Source organism: Bolinopsis microptera, chromosome 7, assembly GCF_026151205.1.
Source record: "Bolinopsis microptera isolate Bmic1 chromosome 7, MBARI_Bmic_1.0, whole genome shotgun sequence".
Taxonomy (NCBI): Eukaryota; Metazoa; Ctenophora; class Tentaculata; order Lobata; family Bolinopsidae; genus Bolinopsis; species Bolinopsis microptera.
This window is the reverse complement of record NC_087078.1, coordinates 12,102,703-12,125,515: the sequence shown is the minus strand read 5'-3', so window position 1 is coordinate 12,125,515 and position 22,813 is coordinate 12,102,703. Positions and strand designations below refer to the sequence as shown.

The 22,813-nt window shown below is 37.9% G+C and overlaps 2 protein-coding genes and 1 long non-coding RNA gene across 12 annotated transcripts in view; 2 read left to right on the top strand and 1 right to left on the bottom strand.

The window, feature by feature from the left end:
* Positions 1-22,813, bottom strand: part of LOC134818310 (disabled homolog 2-interacting protein-like) — a 62,039-nt gene that overhangs the window by 25,825 nt on the left and 13,401 nt on the right. For 6 of the 10 annotated variants that reach the window (XM_063827820.1, XM_063827815.1, XM_063827818.1 and 3 more), the window contains exons 7-14: positions 22,103-22,168; positions 20,791-20,917; positions 14,875-15,032; positions 14,514-14,612; positions 4,835-4,933; positions 3,929-4,057; positions 3,035-3,175; positions 2,708-2,841 (exon numbers count right to left, since the gene is read on the bottom strand). In XM_063827820.1, coding sequence (XP_063683890.1) covers positions 2,708-2,841; positions 3,035-3,175; positions 3,929-4,057; positions 4,835-4,933; positions 14,514-14,612; positions 14,875-15,032; positions 20,791-20,917; positions 22,103-22,168 — 953 coding nt within the window. The remainder of the gene's footprint in view (positions 1-2,707; positions 2,842-3,034; positions 3,176-3,928; positions 4,058-4,834; positions 4,934-14,513; positions 14,613-14,874; positions 15,033-20,790; positions 20,918-22,102; positions 22,169-22,813) is intronic. The other 4 variants (XM_063827825.1, XM_063827822.1, XM_063827824.1 and 1 more) reach the window with 1 other exon arrangement.
* Positions 6,781-8,151, top strand: LOC134818607 (uncharacterized). Its single transcript, XR_010160678.1, has 3 exons — positions 6,781-7,583; positions 7,722-7,841; positions 8,024-8,151. It is a non-coding gene; the product is annotated as an uncharacterized LOC134818607 (long non-coding RNA).
* LOC134818214 (uncharacterized) lies at positions 10,815-13,189 on the top strand. The gene is made up of 3 exons (XM_063827661.1): positions 10,815-12,259; positions 12,546-12,616; positions 12,744-13,189. The coding sequence occupies exons 1-3, from the start codon at positions 11,137-11,139 to the stop codon at positions 12,753-12,755; spliced, it is 1,206 nt and encodes a 401-aa protein (XP_063683731.1). The 5' UTR covers positions 10,815-11,136; the 3' UTR covers positions 12,756-13,189.

Here is a 22,813-nt window from a genome sequence, read left to right as displayed (position 1 = left end):
CCTAGCACAACAATCCTTATTACCTAGCATAACAATCCTGGTTACCTAGCATAACAATCCTAATTATCTAGAATAAAAATCCTGGTTACCTTAGGGCATAACAATCCTAATTAACTAATATAACAATCCTGGTTACCTAGCATAACAATCCTAGTGAATCCTGGTTACCTAGCATAACAATCCTGGTTACCTAGCATAACAATCCTAGTTACTTAGCATAACAATCCTGGTAATCTAGCATAAAAATCCTGGTTACCTAGCATAACAATCCTAATTATCTAGAATAACAATACTATTTACCTAACATGAAAATCCTGGTTACCTAGCATAACAATCATAGTTACCTAGCATAACAATCCTAATTATCTAGAATAACAATCCTGGTTACCTTAGAGCATAACAATCCTAATTAACTAACATAACAATCCTGGTTACCTAGCATAACAATACTAGTTACCTAGCACAACAATCCTTATTACCTAGCATAACAATCCTGGTTACCTAGCATAACAATCCTAATTATCTAGAATAACAATCCTGGTTACCTTAGGGCATAACAATCCTAATTAACTAATATAACAATCCTGGTTACCTAGCATAACAATCCTAGTGAATCCTGGTTACCTAGCATAACAATCCTGGTTACCTAGCATAACAATCCTAGTTACTTAGCATAACAATCCTGGTAATCTAGCATAAAAATCCTGGTTACCTAGCATAACAATCCTAATTATCTAGAATAACAATACTATTTACCTAACATGAAAATCCTGGTTACCTAGCATAACAATCATAGTTACCTAGCATAACAATCCTAATTATCTAGAATAACAATCCTGGTTACCTTAGAGCATAACAATCCTAATTAACTAACATAACAATCCTGGTTACCTAGCATAACAATCCTAGTTACTTAGCATAACAATCCTAATTATCTAGAATAACAATCCTGGTTACCTAACATAACAATCCTGGTTACCTAACATAACAATCCTAGTTACCTAGCATAACAATCCTGGTTACCTAGCATAACAATCCTGGTTACCTAGCATAACAATCCTGGTTACCTAGCATAACAATCCTAGTTACCTAGCATAACAATCCTAGTTACCTAGCCTAACAATACTAGTTACCTAACATAACAATCCTAGTTACCTAGCATAACAATCCTAGTTACCTAGCATACAATCCTAGTTACCTAGCATAACAATCATGGTTACCTAGCATAACAATCCTAGTTACCTAGCATAACAATCCTGGTTACCTAACATAACAATCCTGGTTACCTAACATAACAATCCTGGTTACCTAACATAACAATCCTGGTTACCTAACATAACAATCCTGGTTACCTAGCATAACAATCCTAGTTACCTAGCATAACAATCATGGTTACCTAGCATAACAATCCTGGTTACATAGCGTAACAATCCTGGTTACCTAGCAAAACAATCCTAGTTACCTAGCATAACAATCCTAATTATCTAGAATAACAATCCTAATTACCTAGCATAACAACCCTGGTTAACTAACATAACAATACTAGTTACCTAGCATAACAATCCTAGTTACCTAGCATAACAATCCTAGTTACCTAGCATAACAATAATGGTTACCTAGCATAACAATCCTGCTTACCTAGCATAACAATCCTGGTTACCTAACATAAAAATCCTGGTTACCTAGCATAACAATACTAGTTACCTAGCATAACAATCCTAGTTACTTAGCATAACAATCCTAATTATCTAGAATAACAATCCTGGTTACCTAACATAACAATCCTGGTTACCTAACATAACAATCCTGGTTACCTAACATAACAATCCTGCTTACCTAACATAACAATCCTGGTTACCTAGCATAACAATCCTGGTTACCTAACATAACAATCCTAGTTACCTAGCATAACAATCCAAATTATCTAGAATAAAAATCCTGGTTACCTTAGAGCATAACAATCCTAATTAACTAACATAACAATCCTGGTTACCTAGCATAACAATCCTAGTTACCTAGCATAACAATCCTAATTATCTAGAATAACAATCCTGGTTACCTAACATAACAATCCTGGTTACCTAACATAACAATCCTGGTTACCTAACATAACAATCCTGGTTACCTCACATAACAATCCTGGTTACCTAGTATAACAATATTAGTTACCTAGCATAACAATCCTGGTTACCTAACATAACAATCCTGGTTACCTAACATAACAATCCTGGTTATCTAACATAACAATCCTGGTTACCTAGCATAACAATCCTAGTTACCTAGCATAACAATCCTGGTTACCTAGCATAACAATCCTGGTTACATAGCGTAACAATCCTGGTTACCTAGCATAACAATCCTAGTTACCTAGCATAACAATCCTTATTATCTAGAATAACAATCATGGTTCAGGGTTCGATATTTCACTGTAAAAAGTTTTATGTAAGGACATGGGCAGAAATTTAATCTATAACAGATCCTGTCTACCTAGCCTAAAAATCCTGGTTACCTAACATAACAATACTAGTTACCTAGCATAACAATCCTGGTTACCTAGCATAAAAATCCTGGTTACCTAGCATAACAATCCTAATTATCTAGAATAACAATACTATTTACCTAACATGAAAATCCTGGTTACCTAGCATAACAATCATAGTTACCTAGCATAACAATCCTAATTATCTAGCATAACAATCCTAGTTACCTAGCATAACGATTTCTTCTAAGAAGTCTCTGGCTTTCTGGAAGTCGTGTAGTACGTGAAGAAGAAGATTAGCGAGATCCTCTTTCTGTCTGACATTCAAATGGGGCTCCAATACTTTACACAGGTCGATTGATCTATAACATTCAATTGTTATATTGGAAGAACGGAATATGAAGGAAAAAATATATCAACAGCACAAAATTGGATTAAGCCTATCATCTGTCATGTTTCTAAACTTATAAATTATCGCTCGACAGCAATATAAATATAATTCAAACGTCATTTAATGAACCTAACAATTATTGAATATATCAGTGGAATTCTTACTTGGAAGCAAGGAAGGTCAACAAGCTCTCGTAAAAGTTAAGTGGTAAAATGGTTAAAATCTGAAGTTTAAGTTTGAGTCTGATTTGGGGTTCTTTAACATGGTGACCGGTCTGTTTTTGGGTGAGGTTTGAGAGATTGTACCTGAAAAGTACGGTTGTAAATGCCAAGCATTCCTTATGAAATGCACCAATGCGTGCACACTACACAATGACTGGGTATTACGTCCAGAAATGAGCTCATAAGTAATATAGCGTACCTTACAAGACATATTTATAACGTACGAAATGTGGCGGTTTTCCGAAAATTTCGCCATATTTTCGGACCGCCAAAATTTCGGTCGTCGTAATAGAATCCGTCGCATTATCTTTTAGCTTATTTCAATGACTGTGCCTTCACTGCTTTATGTTGTTTCTAAAAAGTAATATCAAGTAAAATAAATAAATAAATTCTGGCATCTTGGGACAAATTATCACCACACCAATGACGAATTGAATGTCAAGCAATACAGTTTAAATTTGCATTAAAATACATGTATGTGCTAACATGAAAGTCTTACAGTCGTAATACAGACTAAGTTTGAACATGATTTTACCGAATTTCAGAAATTTCCTTACTGCTTACTGTCACAAAATATGATGAAAAATACCCTTATTTTCTGTGACGTCCGAAATTTGACGGTTTTTGTTCAATTTCGCCATATTTTCGGTCTACCAAAATTTCAGTCGTCGCAAATTAGGCCGCCATAAATATGTCTTGTAAGGTACATAGGTAGGTTTAAGGTTATGACAATTATGAGGTGACCTGCGTTGAGACATAAATTCTGCAAACATTAATGTCACTAAATTTGTTTAAATATTTTAAAATCAGTGGAGTGCAAAGTTCTGGTTCTCTCACCAGTGTTCATGCTCCAGGCCAAGAGTTAGATCCTTGACGTGTATCTCAGTTTCTCCGATGACACACGCTTTCTTGTTTTTATTCTCCCGGCGCAAAACGATCTTTAATTTCTGAAACTGCCGCAAATCCCTGAACGAAATGGATATTTAGTGATAAAGTGAGATATTTAGTGATAAAGTAAAATACTATATTTACAAACAATTGAATTGGCATAATCTGCTCGGAGCACGACTTTTCGTCATGATAACTAAAGTCCAAACTGGCAAAGATCAGATCTCAATTCTCCACTCATGCCTAGTCTAGTGAAGCTGGAGTGAAGCTGGAGATTGCGCTCGGTTGTGAGCTTAAGTGTTTCTAAAACCAACGTCAAAATAAGAGGTTTCATCTGCATTTTCTATCAACGGTGGAAGATATAATTATAACGGTCATTATGAAACCAGCATGGCTAAAAATAGAATAATGGCTGGGTTTTTACCACCTAATTGACGTTTTTGATGGTTACGTCCACGTAATCGTATGCTTCCAGGCTTCCACCCCACCCCTAATGCAACACTTTGCAGCGAGCTGTTAAAGCACTGATCAAGTAACACTATATACTTCCCATAATATGGAAGTGGTAGTAAGATTGGCCGAAGAATCGGATATTGACAACAAACATTGAAATGTAGAGGATAAAAAGCCTGAATACGTAAAGAAGCCTGAGAATTGGAAGGTAAACATTTAAATGCTATACATTGCATAAAATAATACTAAAGCTCTAGCAGATTGATGAGGCTGCATTGTGCATTATACCGTATATTTTACGAATTTCACTGTAAAGGTGTGGACACATGAACGATATCCCACGGGAAAACTGAAAGTTGTACAAAATAATTTTAAGCGCAATTTTAAATATTAGCTACAAACCAGAATTTGAAGTTTTCTCCCCAGAATAGCATCTCCTTGACTGGCTTGGTGACAGTTCGACAGCAGAACATGTTGTCCAGATATAACTCCACGAAATACCTGGGATAATAGTTGATGAAATACTTTCTCATTTAGAGAAAAATAATTTTTAAATAGTTCCAGATCACCACCAGAGTTAAGGACGATTCAAACATGATGATGGTAAAGCCACTGAAATATCAGCCGTTCCTATTCATCATATGTTTCAGTAACACCTCCAGAGCATTCAATTTGTATCTATTCCTCAAACGTATCCTTACACCCTAACCTAACCTTATAATTCTAACTCTATACCGCCAACCCCTAATTTTACAATAATAAATAATTCTACCTTCAACATCAAGCTGCAACCTACCGAAATCGGTACACTTGATGGTGAAGATGGCGAAATATTTTTATTCATTATAATAAACTTGGCGAATAAAATATGTTGAGAAGATTCTCGACTTATTGCAAATTTTAATCCCAGCTCTGTCTGTTAGTCTGTATTCGCATAGTTTTGCTAAGCTAGTAATTTTGATTCTGATCGAATTATTTAACGTACCGGGTATAAGATTACCAAGATGAACATTTGCCAATAGAATATAATTCACTTATTTCCTTGCATAATGTAAATGTTATTCAATGTTTGACACAGTGATGCCGTGAAACCCACCATGATTATCATAGAATGGTGCAGACCCCTCCTGGATTCAATTGGTACCTTATTTTTATTAGAAAAGAGCGCAAATAGAAGTATATTTCATTACTTTAAAATATTTGTATCACATTTAAGCACGTGGCACGCCCTGCACGAACTTCACATCAGAGAAAGATCATGCTTCCTTGAAGTCGCAAATTCTAAGTATCAAATCTCAACTAGCTTTAATAGAGGTATTCCCGTATCACTTTGTTGTCCACTTTTTCGTCAGAAGTACCATGTTCCGTTTTATCGTGTTCATTGTTTCTATAGTTATTGCACTTCTTGGCACCACTACCGCGGAAGGTGATAGCAAGAGTTACACAGCTCTACGGTTTGCTTATGATGGTTCGAGTCATATATTATGACGCAGTGAAACTATATCGCCTTCGATTTGGCACGATATCTGGTTAAACCGTAGTGTTTGTGATTGTACCGTACTGTCCACCCTTTGTAGTGTCCTGCATTGGTTAGAACACTCTGCAAAACATAATAAACCATCTTCATCTCATTAAGAATACCAAATCAAATGTTCCTCAATATATCTTGTTACTTCGTTTAAAGTTGGCAAATTATTTCGATGTAACCTCTTTGTCAGGCAATGTCAGATCACACAAACGACCCTTCGCTGCACAGCAGTTCTATATGATCGTGTTATAAACCTGCCGGGAACAGATGAAGAAATCCATTATTCTCGCAGTTCTCATTTCTCTTTGCTGTTTCACTTTGTTTCTGGTCTGGAAGTCAGGATACAGTTACCAGAGTGAGATAAGAAATGAGTAATATTTTATTAAGATACTCGGAAAATCACAAGCTGAATCAGCTTATCGGCAGGTCAGTTTTCCTTACGTCTCATTCTTTCTCAACTTAATATTTACTTCAATAAAATGTTTTACTTCTCTGAGGAAAATATGATATTTTAGAATTCTTAAAATTGAATGCTATATATAATTGTCCAGCTGTATAAGTTGAAGTAAACAAGTTACAGCTGTCACAACCCGCCTGAGTTCCCCTATTTCCAGTTATCCTACTGGAACCGAGTACCGGGACCTCTCTCAGCACGTGTACCCACCACCTCCCCCTGCTCAGCACTACAATATCTTCCTTATGCACGCTGAGTACAACTACCAGTTCCTGATGAGCAAACTCCCGGCAGACAGGTAAGAGTTTGAGAGATTTAAAGAACACAACAAGATGATGCACAATAAGTGTGTTGCAGGCAGACAGGTAAGAGTTTGAGAGTTTTAAAGAACACAACAAGATGATGCACAATAAGTGTGTTGCAGGCAGACAGGTAAGAGTTTGAGAGTTTTAAAGAACACAACAAGATGATGCACAATAAGTGTGTTGCAGGCAGACAGGTAAGAGTTTGAGAGTTTTAAAGAACACAACAAGATGATGCACAATAAGTGTGTTGCAGGCAGACAGGTAAGAGTTTGAGAGTTTTAAAGAACACAACAAGATGATGCACAATAAGTGTGTTGCAGGCAGACAGGTAAGAGTTTGAGAGTTTTAAAGAACACAACAAGATGATGCACAATAAGTGTGTTGCAGGCAGACAGGTAAGAGTTTGAGAGTTTTAAAGAACACAACAAGATGATGCACAATAAGTGTGTTGCAGGCAGACAGGTAAGAGTTTGAGAGTTTTAAAGAACACAACAAGATGATGCACAATAAGTGTGTTGCAGGCAGACAGGTAAGAGTTTGAGAGTTTTAAAGAACACAACAAGATGATGCACAATAAGTGTGTTGCAGGCAGACAGGTAAGAGTTTGAGAGTTTTAAAGAACACAACAAGATGATGCACAATAAGTGTGTTGCAGGCAGACAGGTAAGAGTTTGAGAGTTTTAAAGAACACAACAAGATGATGCACAATAAGTGTGTTGCAGGCAGACAGGTAAGAGTTTGAGAGTTTTAAAGAACACAACAAGATGATGCACAATAAGTGTGTTGCAGGCAGACAGGTAAGAGTTTGAGAGTTTTAAAGAACACAACAAGATGATGCACAATAAGTGTGTTGCAGGCAGACAGGTAAGGAACTACATGTTTCGCTAAGTTACTGATTAAATGCTTCAATATAATTAGTTAAGAGCTGTAAGTTTAAACAGTCTCGGTAAGTTCTAACCGGATTAGTAGTAACTAACGAATAAATCTACCCTTTTATTTCAGATTAGTAGTGATCAAATTTATCAGTTTGTTTTGACGGAGTTTGGACAAACTGATTTCCAATGCCTGGCTATGAGCTCCCGGGTCACCCCATTTGCACATCTTATTGAGAAGCGTAATCAGGTTAAGACGGTTTTGATTTTCTAATTACCAGGTTAAATTAACTCCCAGGATCTCAGTTGGGGGATATGAACTGTCCCTAACTATGTGGGCATCACTAATCGTGGTCACATATTTCATTTTGTTATCTTAAAGAGATTTTAGTTCCTTAGTTTTATTTTCTTACTGTTATGAATTGTTTACAGGGGCTACAAAACGACGGGCCTCACGAGAGTGGCCATCTTACTCTACAGGATTTGTACAACGTTCGCCACGTATAATGGGCTTCTTTAATTTTGAAGAAGATATTCCACATTTTTGCGATGTATTACTAAATTCTGATATTCTTTTTTCAGTATATTTCTGTTATTCATATAATTGTTGTAGATATTTTTGTATTTCTGCACACAGCGCACCTGTGTACACGTGAGTGGACTTGTGATATATATTTCTTCCACTGTTTAATTCAAATCTAATTCTTTGTCTCTCAATATGTTTATGTGATATCTCAATCTATTATATTTATATACCTGAAGTTTAAAACGTTTCCAGGGCGCCGAACAATAAATTGCTAATACTAGCAACGCATTATCACACGCGATCAAATTAAATTATATTATACTAGTGTAACCATGGTTGTGCAGTGCCTTCGGACGGGACTTCACTATCGCAGTTGAATTGCAAGAGTATAAACGGTGCAAAAGCATAAACTCGCCCAGTCGAAACCGGCCGCATTATAGTCAATTTAATTCTGAGCGTCCAACACGTACCCAATAGTAATACTTAATGGGCAATCTTGCGGCTCCTGGCTCTACTGCCAAATTACCTAATTATATACCAGAGCTGTAATTAGGGGAGCTGTAAATTGTGTGAGAGAGGGAGAAAGAGTGAGACACTTTAGTTTTGGGGTACAAAACCATCAATTAAGGCCACAGGGGGGGGGGGGGGTCGAGGCTTCAAAAAATGCAAACAAATATTATGCTTTGAATCAATATATATTTTTATGGTGGATACTTTGCCACCACTCATTTGTCTGTAGCTATTTTACTTTTTTCTATAAATGAGGTTAACCAATTCTTCCTTAACCTCATTTTTTTGATAAATCGATAATGGAGGGCAGAAATATTAATGCCATTACAACTGAAAACTACGATAAGCTTTGTTTTTATTGTTTTTGTGCTATTTCAGCAGTTAAACTTTGAAAAATATACAATTAAAGACAAAATACTCAAAAATCACATAACATAAAAAACAGTTTTTTGCCTCTCCTGAAAACCTCGAATTTCTGACTTCAAAATCTATCTTCTCCTAGAGTTTTTATCCATTTCACCTCAAATTTGAAATTTGGAACTTATGTTCCTGACATAAATTTAAAAGTGTGTTATGTAACGATTGTTGTAATTTTGCTCCTAACTCTTTTTATGAGGTTAACCATTTTAAATTTTGTAACCCGCACTCATGGTTAACCTCATATCTCAGCTTTGGAGCAAGATATCATAAATCGTTACATAACAAAAACTCAAATTACCTGGAAGAAAATTGTTGCCAAGTTACAAGGTTCTAAGTCATAAACTGAAAAAGAAGATAGATTTTGAACACGATTTCATTTAAAGTTTTCATTTACAATAGAATTACAGGTAAACCTCAAAATTTAACGCGCGATATCTTCAAATAGGAAACTTTGTTTTCGGTAAGGACAAAAGCATTTGAAAATTTAGATCGAGCTCTACAACATATCTCAAAATCTCAAAATCGACCTCGGACCCCCCCCCCCCCCCCCCCCCCCCCCCCTGTGGCCTTAAACCACTTACCACCAGCCGATTTAGAAAAGCTTTGTTTATTGACTTCGTCAGAGTTTTGTCTAAACTATACCGAAAAAAACCAGTCCCATACGTAACTCTAACCGTTTTCTTGATTAAGCCGCTCGAAAATTACACGCGCACAGACGCACACACATTTTGGGATTATTAGCATAGATGCAATTGCATTGTACAATAGTTTATTGATCGAAAAGCTGTTTGGAGTTGGACTGATACATCTCCCAAATAAGTAGTTTTTTCAAAAACTTTTTCCGTCACGTTGCTCATTATATTAATACACTAGTGTAACCAGTGCCTACGGCCGGGACTTCACTATCGCAGTTGAAATGCAAAAGTATAAACCCGCCTATTATATTCATATATTCGAAAACACGCATTACATTTTCGTAGTTAAAACGGTGCGAAAGTATGAACTCGCTCTGTCCAAACACACCGCAATTTAATTCTGAGTGCCCCTCACGTATCTTATAGTAATACTTGATAGGCATTAGGCAATCGAGGTCCCCCCCCCCCCCCCCCCCCAAATTACCTAATTATATAGCAAATCTGTTATGAGGGGAGAGAGAGCGAGAGAGGGAGAGTACTGAAACACTTTAGTATTACATTTAGGTCACAAAATGATCAATTAAACCACTTACCACCGACCGATTTGAAAAACATATCTCTTACTATACCAGTCCCATATCTCTTACCAGTTCCATATCTCTTACCAGTCCCATATCTCTTACAAGTCCCATATCTCTTGATTAAGCCGTTCGGAAATTACACGCGAACGAACACACACACATCTTGAGATTATTAGTATTTATAAATAATATGAACGAAATCAAACAAAATAATAATGTAGATTGTAGAACCACTCTTGGATGGCAGTTATTGGTGTTGGTTGCCATGACTCGCAGTTTCATGCTGTCGTCATTGACATCGGTCAACTTTATGGTGAAGATGGCGAAACATTTTTATTTATTTTATAATATTAATAAATTTGTCGGATAAAATATGATGAGAGGATTCTAGACTTATTGCAAATTTTTATCGCAGCCCTTTTTTAAAATTTGTATCGAATTATTTAACGTACCGGATATAAGATTAGCAAGATGAACATTTGCCAATAGAACATAATGCACTTATTTCCTTGCAAAATTAAAATGTTATCCAATGTTCGACACAGTGTGACCGTGATGCCGAGAAACCCACCATGATTATCGTAATTTTTAATATGAAATGGAGTAGACCCTTTCTGGATTCAATTAGTACCTTATCTTTATTAGAAAAGCGCGCAAATAGAAGTATATTTCATTACTTTAAAATATTTTTATCACATTAAAGCACGTGGCACCCCTGCACGAGCTTCAGATCAGAGAAAGATCATGCTACCTTGAACTCCCAAATTCTTATCAAATCTCATCAGTCTTTAGCGCCGTAAGTTTCATTGATCTCAACTAGCTGCTGAGGTATTCCCGTATCACTTTGTTGTCCACTTTTTCATCAGAAGTACAATGTTCCGTTTTATCATGTTCATTGTTTCTATAATTATTGCACTTCTTGGAACCACTACTGCGGAAGGTGATAGCAAGAGTTACATAGCTCTACGGTTTGCTTATGATGAGTCTAGTGTAATCTCATTCAGTCCGGAAATGAACGCCTTAACTGACAAATTTTCTATTTGTCTTTGGATCAAGAAGCTTCAATCACACGGATCAAACCCGACCCCGTTTGCCTATAAAAATACAGAAATATTCATGTCAGACAGCGGCTATTACAACAGATTATTTCAATCAGGCGCACTAGATAACGTTCTCACCAGCAAGTTCACAACAGCTAGGGGTAGTTGGTATCCATATTGCTCAACCTGGAGCTTGGCTACCAGGACGTTTAAAGTATACGTTAATGGTCAGCTCGTAGGAACCCAAACCACGCCATCCGGGAGGAAGCTACAGACAGGCGGAAACTTTGTCTTAGGGAATATGCGTCCGAGTTCAGGTCACAAATTCGGAGGTGAGATGTTCAACATGAATGTTTTTTCTAAGGAACTGACCGCCGTAGAAATAGCAACCATGGCTGCAAGAGGTTTCTGTGCAGATATCCCTGAGGATCTTCAAACGTCTAGAGTCATCAAATGGGGGGAAATTCTAAAACTGACCAGGTCCGGCACGGTGACGGACTTTATCGACCCAAAATGTGCTGAAGCCGCAGTTCTCAAAGTTGAAGAACTACTGTCTCAACTAGATGAGGTAGAAAGTGGAGCAACAGCTACCCAAAGAAATTTGCAATCGGCCGTCAGTGAAAAGAATAGCCTCAAACTCTCCCAGAACCTGACGCAGGCAGAGCTGCTGAAAGTTCAAGGACTCTTCAACTCAACACAGGAGGATCTAGAGGAGGTCAAGAGAGAGCTGAATGAAACGAAGAGTGCGCTTGTGGATACCCAGTCGGAGCTTGAAGATGCCCAGTCGGAGCTTGAAGACACCCAGTCGGAGTTAAGGAATGTCACTGAGTACAAATGTCCGATCAACAAGGGAAATGTGACCAAGTGGGATATCTTCTATTCTCCCATTTACTATAAAAAACCCTTCACCCGGCGGCTTTACCAACAACTCCGCACCACTTGGGACTCAGTCAGCAGTAAGATTTAAGTGCCTGTTATTTATCAGAGTTCAGACTATTCCTAATTTACTTAAGAAATTTTGGTTTTTTAGGCTAACATTAGTACATTTTTATTGATTAAATTTTCGCTTCACTCCAAGTTATGGTTAACATGTGACAAATATTAAACATTTCATATTGAGAATTTAACTTTTACTTACTGCTAGGGCCACAAATCATTGGTGGATATTTTTGACTAGGTGTTTACTGTTTATATATAAACTTGTTCTTACAACCAATTAAACGAATTTTCACTCCCGTTCAGAGCAACTGTTTGGAGTCACGATGACAGACACGATTATCAAACTGGCAAAAAACCTGGACTGTGAAGATAAGGTATTATTGTGGAGAGAATGTATTATCGGTCACTGTCATTTTATCATCACTAACCTATTCCAATCTCTACTTAATAAAAAACATCCCAATTTCTAAATTCACTTTTAACAGATTCTCTCGTTGTCAGGAATTTTCGTAGTTCTTGACATGTCAAGTGACGATAACTGTGAAGCTTTGCTTGGACGATGGAGTTACAGAACCAGTACGACCTTTTCTACTAAAAATGTTCTACTTCCACAAAAACAATAATTAGATTTATAATTTACATATTGTATGCCCACTGTAAGGGTATATAAGTTAATCATCTGATAATTTTTTATTATTAAGTTAAGTACAACTCTGATTACGCCTAATGCAATGCTCAACTGTTTCTTCGAAGGAGAGAAATATACTTGCTCAGACTACTTCTAAGTTTAATTGACGAGCTCATTTTTGTTTTTGTTCGCATTTTTTTTACGAAAGCGCTGTTTTTCAGTTATATTAATAATTCTTCTAAAATCTGACCCACAAATATTATTAAGGATGATAAAGCTAATATTGTAATTCTTACCTGATTTGGATTTTCTCAACAAATTTGATGTTTGATTTTCATGTTTTTAATTCCTCAATATATAATAGTAAACAACTATGCTTAAATCAAAATTTAACAAAATTAATCGTACGAAAGCAACGTGGATTGAAATATAGTCCGCCCTAAGAGGGTACTACATATGAAGGTATATATGAAACCTCATAGTTATATTAATAATTCTTCTAAAATCTGACCCACAAATATTATTAAGGATGATAAAGCTAATATTGTAATTCTTACCTGATTTGGATTTTCTCAACAAATTTGATGTTTGATTTTCATGTTTTTAATTCCTCAATATATAATAGTAAACAACTATGCTTAAATCAAAATTGAACGAAATTAATCCTATGGAAGCAACGTGGATTGAAATATAGTCCGCCCTAAGAGGGTACTACATATGAAGGTATATATGAAACCTAGACATCATTTGCAAAATCTACATTGTGGTATTCATTTGTGATTTGTCCATCGTGAGCGCATTTATGGCCCCCTAATTTAAGTCGTACATAGTTTTACAACTTTTCAAGTTTCATATCTTTTGCATATGGAAACGATATGAGGTGATCCAATCTGATGTTATCTAACAAAATAAGAAAGTCATTTGAGTCAGTTAACTGAGAAGCAATTTAACCGCACGATGATTGACTTGATAGCTAATCGACCAATTTGGTCGAAAAATAAAATCTAGCAGTTCAGCTAGGATACAGTAACTGCTTCACTAAAACAATGCTGTTCATTTTGATATAGCAATCTAGCTAGCCCTAGCTAGCTGGTTTGATGATAATGTGGATAACCTAAACGGTATGTTTTATACAGCAAAATAGAAAGCGCGCGTTCCAGCAATTCACCAGCCGAGCCATTTTACAATAACGTGTCCCAGAAAACATTATATTATGGGGTGTGTAATTCGGGTTTGATAAAATTACAATGCAATTCTCAAGCAGCCAATAGGTCATAACTTAAGTTAAGAATGCTTTATAACAATATTACTGTCTGCAACATGGTTGGCTGTACTTTACATCAGATTCATATATGCGAACGTTGGCTGGGTTCGTTTTGACAAATATTATAACACGTTGTCATCGAGACGTTACAGAAGCATAGACAGATTCAAAGCCCCCCAAATCGTAGCATGATGCTATATTGTACAGCGACTAACTACTGAACTAATACAGTAATCTGGTCTCTGGTGTTACATAGAGCACATTGGATAATGTTAGAGTGGAAACCTTAGGATGAAATTACTGGAATAGCTCTGGCAAATTTGTGGATTGAGGGAGGAATTCAGAGTGAAATACCAAAAATATTTGACAATTGACTCACCTCTTTTTAGGTAAGTGCTTAGCTTCGACTATCCAAACTGTAAGGGACTGATCAAGTTGCACTCGCTCTTCTTTCATCGGATCAACTACGTGCTGCAGACTGAAAAATAAACACTTAATATTTACTAAACTACTTCAAACTAAACTAACAAGCGATTAAAACTTCAGTGAAAAAGGCTGAACAATAAATGTGGATTCTAGAGGGGAGGTGAGGCACATTTTCTAACACGTGACTGCAACAAACCAATCAGCTTCCACTATGCTGACCAAACAAACCCCAGGATCACTGTCACGTGTCAAGAAAATATGCTTCACCTCCCCATCAGAATCCACAGATCTATATATCCCCAAAATACACAAACCTGTCAATCCAGCGGTTAAGTTCCAGATCACTCCGGCAGGCGAGGTAGAAGCTCCGTTTCTTGGTCTCCACACAAAAAGTGTGTTCTCTGCCGGACAGGGACTGGTGGACTACCCTGATTAGGGGAGGTGAGTCCGAGCCCAGGTACACTGTCCATACCTGAGGGTGGGTCAGTTGTAGAACTATTTGAAGAATTTTTGGTATTAAACACCCTTAAATTTACTTTTTATGTAAATATTCTAATTTTAATTGGGACATTTGCCGTGTACTCGACTTTCACTGCAAACTTTTAACTTTTCCACTTCAGATAGTTTTAATACACAGTTCTCATACAGTTCTCATACCATCTACCAACATATTTTTGTCCCGCAAAAACAAAATATACATTGTCGGCTCAAACCACATTTTAGACTCAAAGCAGAACTCAAAAGAGAGCAGTGTAGCGAATTTTCGTGTTAGGTTGCTACCTCTTCAATCTATTGCAGCTTTAATGCAGCCCTTATATGGCTGCTGATTCCCCAAAGTTCCAAAGTTCTTAACTCATTCTAAATACGAAGTGTGCATCTTACAAGATTTGCAGGAGCACAGATTCCGGGTACGATAAAACAAGTACAGAGGACGGTACGGCAGTTTCCTACCTGCAATGTCTAATTACGTACGTCTGGGCACACGTACGGGCTACTATCAGACATCTGATAGACAGCACGCACTTGTGCGACTTTAGACGCACGCAATATATCCGTTTAATAACTTAATAATGTGCGGTTATTTTATTGTGTTTCAACAGGAGGTTTGAACGTGTCATGAAATAAATAAATCTTGGTTACGCAACAACAGTTTACTCTCGAGTGACTATGACGTCATGAACACGTGCTAAACACGTGATAATCTCATACAATGAATTGAAGAAACAGTTTCGTACATTCTTCCTCCTTCATTCCAATGTTTACATCGTCAAAGCTCGGCTATACTATCCAACTGAAATCATTCACGAATCACGGGCCTATCATACATGTAATAATGTAATATCTACTCAACCTAGAATTCTGCAGAGTGTTGCGCAACTGTCTTAACACTGGCCTTCTCTAACTGAACAGATGTTTTCAGGGCTCTGAGTTACTGGTGTTTATAAATAATACTCGACGCCATGAAACTCCTCCATAATGTTATAAATATTTAAAAATTGTACCCGGCCATTCTTATCTAGACTTTCTAATTGGAAGTCGATTGAATTGGTCGTAAACCTGTTGCTAACCGGGGGGAGGGAAGGCCGCAGGTTAACCGTAATTATGTAGTTAGATAAGTTGTAAACAATTCACAAGGGTATAACAGCAGGGTTGTTGACAGAAGCTGAGTAAGCTTGAGAAGAAGGAGTAAACTAAAGTAGCACCGTCCAGCTAATGATTGAGAGATTGAGAGGAATGCTGCAATCTTAGGAATTTGACACTTGGAGAAACAGAGGAGGGATTGTGATTACCTGAACTGTCAACTGCAGGTTTTTATGTATGAATTATTAACATGTGGATAATTTTTGACTTGATATTTCAAAAACCGCACACATTATGTAACTTGACTCACCAACCCACTATCCACCAAACGCTCAACTGAAGTCCTCACTCACGCATCTAACCTCCTCATCACTGAAAGACTCAACCACTATCGCCTCAAATATGCACAACACAAACGCACTTATGAGCACAACCTCAGACACATAGAATCACTCATAACCCCTCAATATTTTCAGAAACTAGGACACCTCAACACCAAAAAATCCTCATACACCCACAGAAAACAACTCCTTACTCACCAAAAGAAGTTCGCGGTACTACTCTCAGAATACGACACCCCGTTCCTCTCACCCTACGACACTCTTAAAACGCTCGACATACCCTCTCCCACATTTCATGGTCCCCTCCTCAAGACCTCACCTACCCCCAAGAAAGACACCACAGCCAAAACAGTGATCAACCTCTCTGGACAGACCCTCTCCACAGCTGAAACTGACGTCCTCTCCCTTGGACTGAAGTTCGTCCCGACACCCACCTCAGATCCTACCCCCGACCTGGCTCCCCTCATACAGAATATCACTAAACAACTAGGAGAAGGCATGGAAGCCTCAGCCACATATCAGGTCACCTCTGTATTATCTAAATTTGACAATAAACGTGACATGACCACCGACAATTTGACTCCACAACAACGTACCGCTCTTAAATCTTTAAAATCTAAGAAATCTGAATTGAAATTTCTTCCTGCTGATAAGGGCAACGCCACTGTTGTACTGACTCACGATCAATACATAACCAAAGTTACCGACCACTTATCCTCAGGTAGTTACACCCTCTTAACGAAAGACCCCACTCAATCCGTTACCACTAAACTACAGAAAGTCCTCAAGAAACTACACACCGACAAGAAGATCACGACCGACCTATACCACAAGATGCGCAACCTACATCCTAGATGGCCTCAACTTTACGGACAACCTAAGATACACAAACCCGGCGCACCTATCCGTCCCGTAGTCAGCTTCTACAACACCCCCCTCCAAGCCCTCCACAAAGTCCTCGCATCTTTCCTCAAACCCCTAGCCCAGAACCCCTTACGCCTCAAAGACTCTTCCGACTTCAAACATCGCTTCGACTCCTCTCTCAATCCCTCCTTCCACTACCACGCCTCCTTAGACGTCCAATCCTTGTACACCTCCTGTGACATGCGCCTAGCCCTCAAAACTGTCATCTCCTCCTTTGAACAGAACCCCTCTCGTCTTCCCTCCAATGTCACCACCACCACCATAGGCTCCCTTATCAACTTTTGCCTTGACAACTCATACCTTGAATTCAACGGCTCCTTCTACTCCCAAGACGAAGGTGGTACAATGGGATCCCCCCTCATTGTTGAACTAGCTGAAATCCGCCTTGCTGAAATCGAGACCTTAGCTTTATCCTCATGTCCTGACCCTCCGAACACTTACTCCCATTTCGTTGACGACGGCCTTGGATCTTTCAGAGACAGAAACCACGCAGAATCCTTCCTTACATTCCTTAACTCCCTTACTGAAGACCTCAACTTTACCCAAGAACATCCCTCTACAGACGGAACTATACCCTTCCTTGACGTTCTCATCCACCCTGACAAATCCACATCAGTCTACAGAAAACCCACCCACACCAACCTCTACACCAAGTACTCCTCCTGCACCACCAACTCATCTAAGAACGCAGTCATCCGATCACTGACCAGAAGAGCCCACAACATCTGCTCACCCCAACACCTTGACGACGAACTCCAAACAGTACGACACGTTTGCCTCCAGAACGGCTTCCCTCCTCACCGCATCACCACCATCATGGACGAAGTACAACGGAAATTTACCAACCCCTCTCGCCACCAATCCCTAGCCTCATTCAACCGACAGACCCGTGAACATACCCTTAGTGTTTCTCTTCCTTTCCATCCCTCCCTATCCAAACCCATCTCCAAGATACTCGGACAACACGACATCAAAGTCACCCACTCCTCTGCTACCTCCCTCCGCAACCTCCTCACCAAAACGAAGACCACACCCCCTACTCACCTCGCCCCCAACACCATCTACGAAATTTCCTGCTCACAGTGCCCCTCCAAATATGCCGGACAGACCTACAGACCCTTGGTCCACCGCATGAAAGAACACGAACGATGTTACAGACTCAACAACGCCATCGACGAATCCACAGACAGAATCAAATCAGCCCCTGCACATCATGCCCTGACCACCGGCCACACCATCTCCTGGAACAACATCGAAGTCCTCAAATCCCTCACCTCACGCACCCAACTAGACCTCACAGAACACGCAGCTATACAAATACGACAACCAGCTATGAACAGAACAGACCGCGCACCCAAATGTAGTTCCCTCTGGGACCCCATTCTTCCTAAAATTGCCAAATCCTTAAAGTCCAGACCATCTGGCATTTCCTTCTCAACCTCAACAGAAGACTAAATTTTTATTGACATTGTACTGTAATTTTCACTTTCCCACCCACACCTCCCCCACCCTCCATCCCTGACACCACTCAATCACATATAAGCATTGTCCACCACATCACATTCAGCTGACGACGATTAACACATGTTTATTGAAAGCTTCTACAAGTTAAATCATCGTATCTCTTATATGTTTTTAACCCAACTCCACTCAGTATGTAACTTGAATAAGTTAATAGCTGTATGTCACTTACTCCAGTTTAAAGTCGTTCAAGTAAGTACTTTAACACAATATTATAGTCTACATAATACGCTAGTTAGCTGATTTTGTGGGATACGTTATACACACACAAACACACACATTTGATACTTTAATCATGTGTCATGTAGCTTTAACTTGGTTTAAAATTTAAATCCTGTTTTAAAGATATAACACGCGTCTTTTGGAGTCACATTGTAGTTGGTGTCGTACCCCAGGTTTTAATTCATTGAATCCTTAGAGTAGTGGATACTGGATAGTGGTTACGGAAAATTACTCCTTTGCTCATACTTATGAGTATTTTGATTACAATGAGTTACAGGCTACAGCTACCTTGAAAGGCTCATAATATATAATACCAAATCAGTCAGATTTTGAGAACACATATTTTTGTAATCGGGGAGTTTCTGGTTTCGAGGCCAACTTGAAATAAAGAATTAACTGTTATATTAAGAAACCAGCTCACATACTAACAGACCTACCAACGTTGCAGTGTTAGTGAAGTGCTGGCACGTGTTAGTGAAGTGCTGGCACGTGTCAGTGAAGTGCTGGCACGTGTTAGTGAAGTGCTGGCACGTGTTAAAAACAGGTCTGTAGGTCTAATAGTGCTCCATTACCACGGCACTTTGTTAACAAAGTACCCACACACCACAAGAAGTATTCGGAGCAGCAAGCTCAAACGCAGACGATATATCACAAAACTTGGGGTTTTAAACTCCACGCTCCTGGCACCGGTACAACAGGTGAAGTTGCTAACCGATTTACTTTATCATTAACACTTGGTTGAGCGTATTATATATATTTTCATTAATTTGTTTTACAAGACTATTAATAGTGGTGTTGAAAGTATTAAACCTGGTGGACTCCAAGTCTTACTCTCCCCGCACTCAATTATTGAACTGCTTACTTATCATGGAGTGAAGTTAAACTCATGGTCACTGTGGTCAGCCGTGTTATGATATGGTGTGTACGGTACTGTTTCGTGGTGTGTTTTTACACTTTATACTTTAACACTTTAACATTAAGGATACGATCTGTTGATGGCATATTTAAACATTATAAAACGTATAACTCCGGACCAAATTAGAAGCAGACTAAATTAGAACCGGACCAGCACGGTTGTAGTCTTCAAACCTGGCAACAAGATAACTGTATGCAAGTATCCTGACAAGAATTACCCTGACCAATAATGGTTGGTACAGCCGGATTTTGGTCCGGTTATAGTCTTTGGGTATATATATTCCCAGCCAAGTTCACGATTTTCTTAGAATTTTTCTAAGTTAGTAAAATGAAAGGTTGAATCATGAGTCATGACCCAATCGTAGATGGATTACTTCTACCATGATGTTAGCCTCGTTTTGATGATTTCATCATTACATCTGCCATGATGTTAAATTGGTTTTAATGACGTTATCAGTTAACCTACCATGGGGTTAGCTTGGTTTTGATGACGTCATCATTACATCTGCCATAATGTTAGCTTGGTTTTGATGACGTTATCAGTTAATCTACCATGGGGTTCTAGCCTCGTTTTGATGACGTCATCATTACATCTGCCATGATATTAGCTTGGTTTTGATGACGTCATCATTACTTCTACCATGATGTTAGCCTCGTTTTGATGACGTCATCGTTACATCTGCCATAATGTTAGCTTGGTTTTGATGATGTTATCAGTTAACCTACCATGGGGTTAGCCTGGTTGTGATGAGGGTCCGTGTGTTCTGACTTATTATCAGTCCCGTTTATCTGCACCGACTGCGCTCTGTTTATACCCAGGATGGCACCTGCTTTCTCTGTAACCGGCGACTCACTGAGGGGTTGTAAGGTTTTAGTGGAAGTAATGGAACGTTTATAACATAATTAGGGGGCATAATTAGGAAATCTAATTAGTTAACATTATTAGTAAACATTATTAAAATGCCGTGATTATACAGCTGGGGTGCATTGCACACTAACAAGACTTACTATAACTGGTAACAGTAATAGTAAAACATTTTATAAGTTAATATATTACCGTCAATATATCGACAGTTCTATATCCAGATGACATATATCATGTTAACCAGTATAATAACGGTGCTATAGTTTATCTTGTTAGGGCGACAGTGTTTCAAGGCTATCAGATAGAGCTGTCAACGATCCAGTAAAAATAGGATAATCATTAGTTTCTTGTATTATAACGAGTTGATATCATTTATCTTTTATGTAGCTCCGTGTTGTGGGCACATTTACGGCAGAAATTAGTCTACCAATATACTGATATAATAATAGTAATATATACTGACATGTTCGTTAGTATACAACTAATTCACTCCCCTCAATTAGAGCAATTTAAAATATTTAAATCCCTATTTTGTTGATCCTAGTTTATCTTGTTTGACCCGCCCTGTTGCAGGCGTTCAATCAAGCTTGTCGCAGTTTTATACCGCTATTTTAGAAATGAAGAATATGTCGGGTTAAGGTCATCACCACAATATTTACAATGGTTGCCTAGCAGTCAAAGTAAGGGATCACAATGAATTAAAGGCTGTAGAGTTTATGGATCACGCAGAGAATGTAAAGTTAAACACCAGACATAGAAATTCCATTTAAAATTGTGATGAATACAGAGATAAGGATCAACATTTCAGAAACAAAAATTTTAATAAAGACTACCTGAACTACGTAAATTGAAAAGAATTTCGATATTAAATTCAATCAGATAACATTTATATAAGAGACATTTAATCTTTGTGTGGCAGATATTTCACAAAACCATCGTGGAATGATAATAGAAAGATTTAAAATGTAAAACATGTTGTTAATTTAAATTAAGTAGAAGTGGAATGAGAATAAGACGATGTAAAACACGTTAATAAAGTTAATCAATTAATTAAGTAGAAGAAATAACCAGGAAGAATTAAGTAAAGCTGCAATGTGCTGAACATTTAAAGAAGATATAGGTGACACATTGACACTAAGTGCAGTGTACAATATTATAGATCATTCAACTCACTCAATACATGACATTGTACGATCAATGCCCAGTATATTTACAGCTTTTTCTGACGCGGACCGATTCCTGTTGGATATTGGTAATGGGATAAATTAAAATATTTAAAAAATGTATTTAAACACTTAAACGTTTCTTCTACATTCGGGTTTGCTCTGCTAATTGTTTCGCAGAACTGTAGAATTGGTGGTGATGAATAAGAAGAGAAATATAGTTCATTCCCTCGAACATGTAGGAATATGTAGATTAAATGTTAAGCAGGCTCAAAATCATTTGATTGTATTCCCATGCATAAAATCCGAGTCATCTGTAATATTTTGGATTTAATGCTTCGAAGATTTTTGCATTCAACATTTAATCGATTTTTTAGTGCAGAATTATGACCTAAGAGTGTGTGTCACTATGACATTCAGCAAAAATAGCTATAATAGTTTGGACTCGGGAACTTTCGAACAAATGCAACATTTATAAATTGATAGTATATACCTGGCCTGGTAAAAATGTTCCACATAATATAAAAGATTTATAACCGTAACTTTCATGAATAATTAAAATACCGTAAATAACACACCGAGTGATCGAGATTGCTGTTGATACATGAAATACATAAGACACACACAAATAGCAAAGGCTACAACATTTCACCTTAATTTCTGTTAAATCGCGAAATATAGCTGTTGACACTTTTCTGGCGTAATGTAGAAATCGCTGAGA

Bases quoted from the DNA above. Each gene is read 5' to 3' on its own strand.
- LOC134818214 (XM_063827661.1), top strand. From the start codon at position 11,137: ATGTTCCGTTTTATCATGTTCATTGTTTCTATAATTATTGCACTTCTT. The intron at 12,260-12,545 runs GTAAGATTTAAG...ACTCCCGTTCAG, and splicing joins CACTTGGGACTCAGTCAGCA to AGCAACTGTTTGGAGTCACG.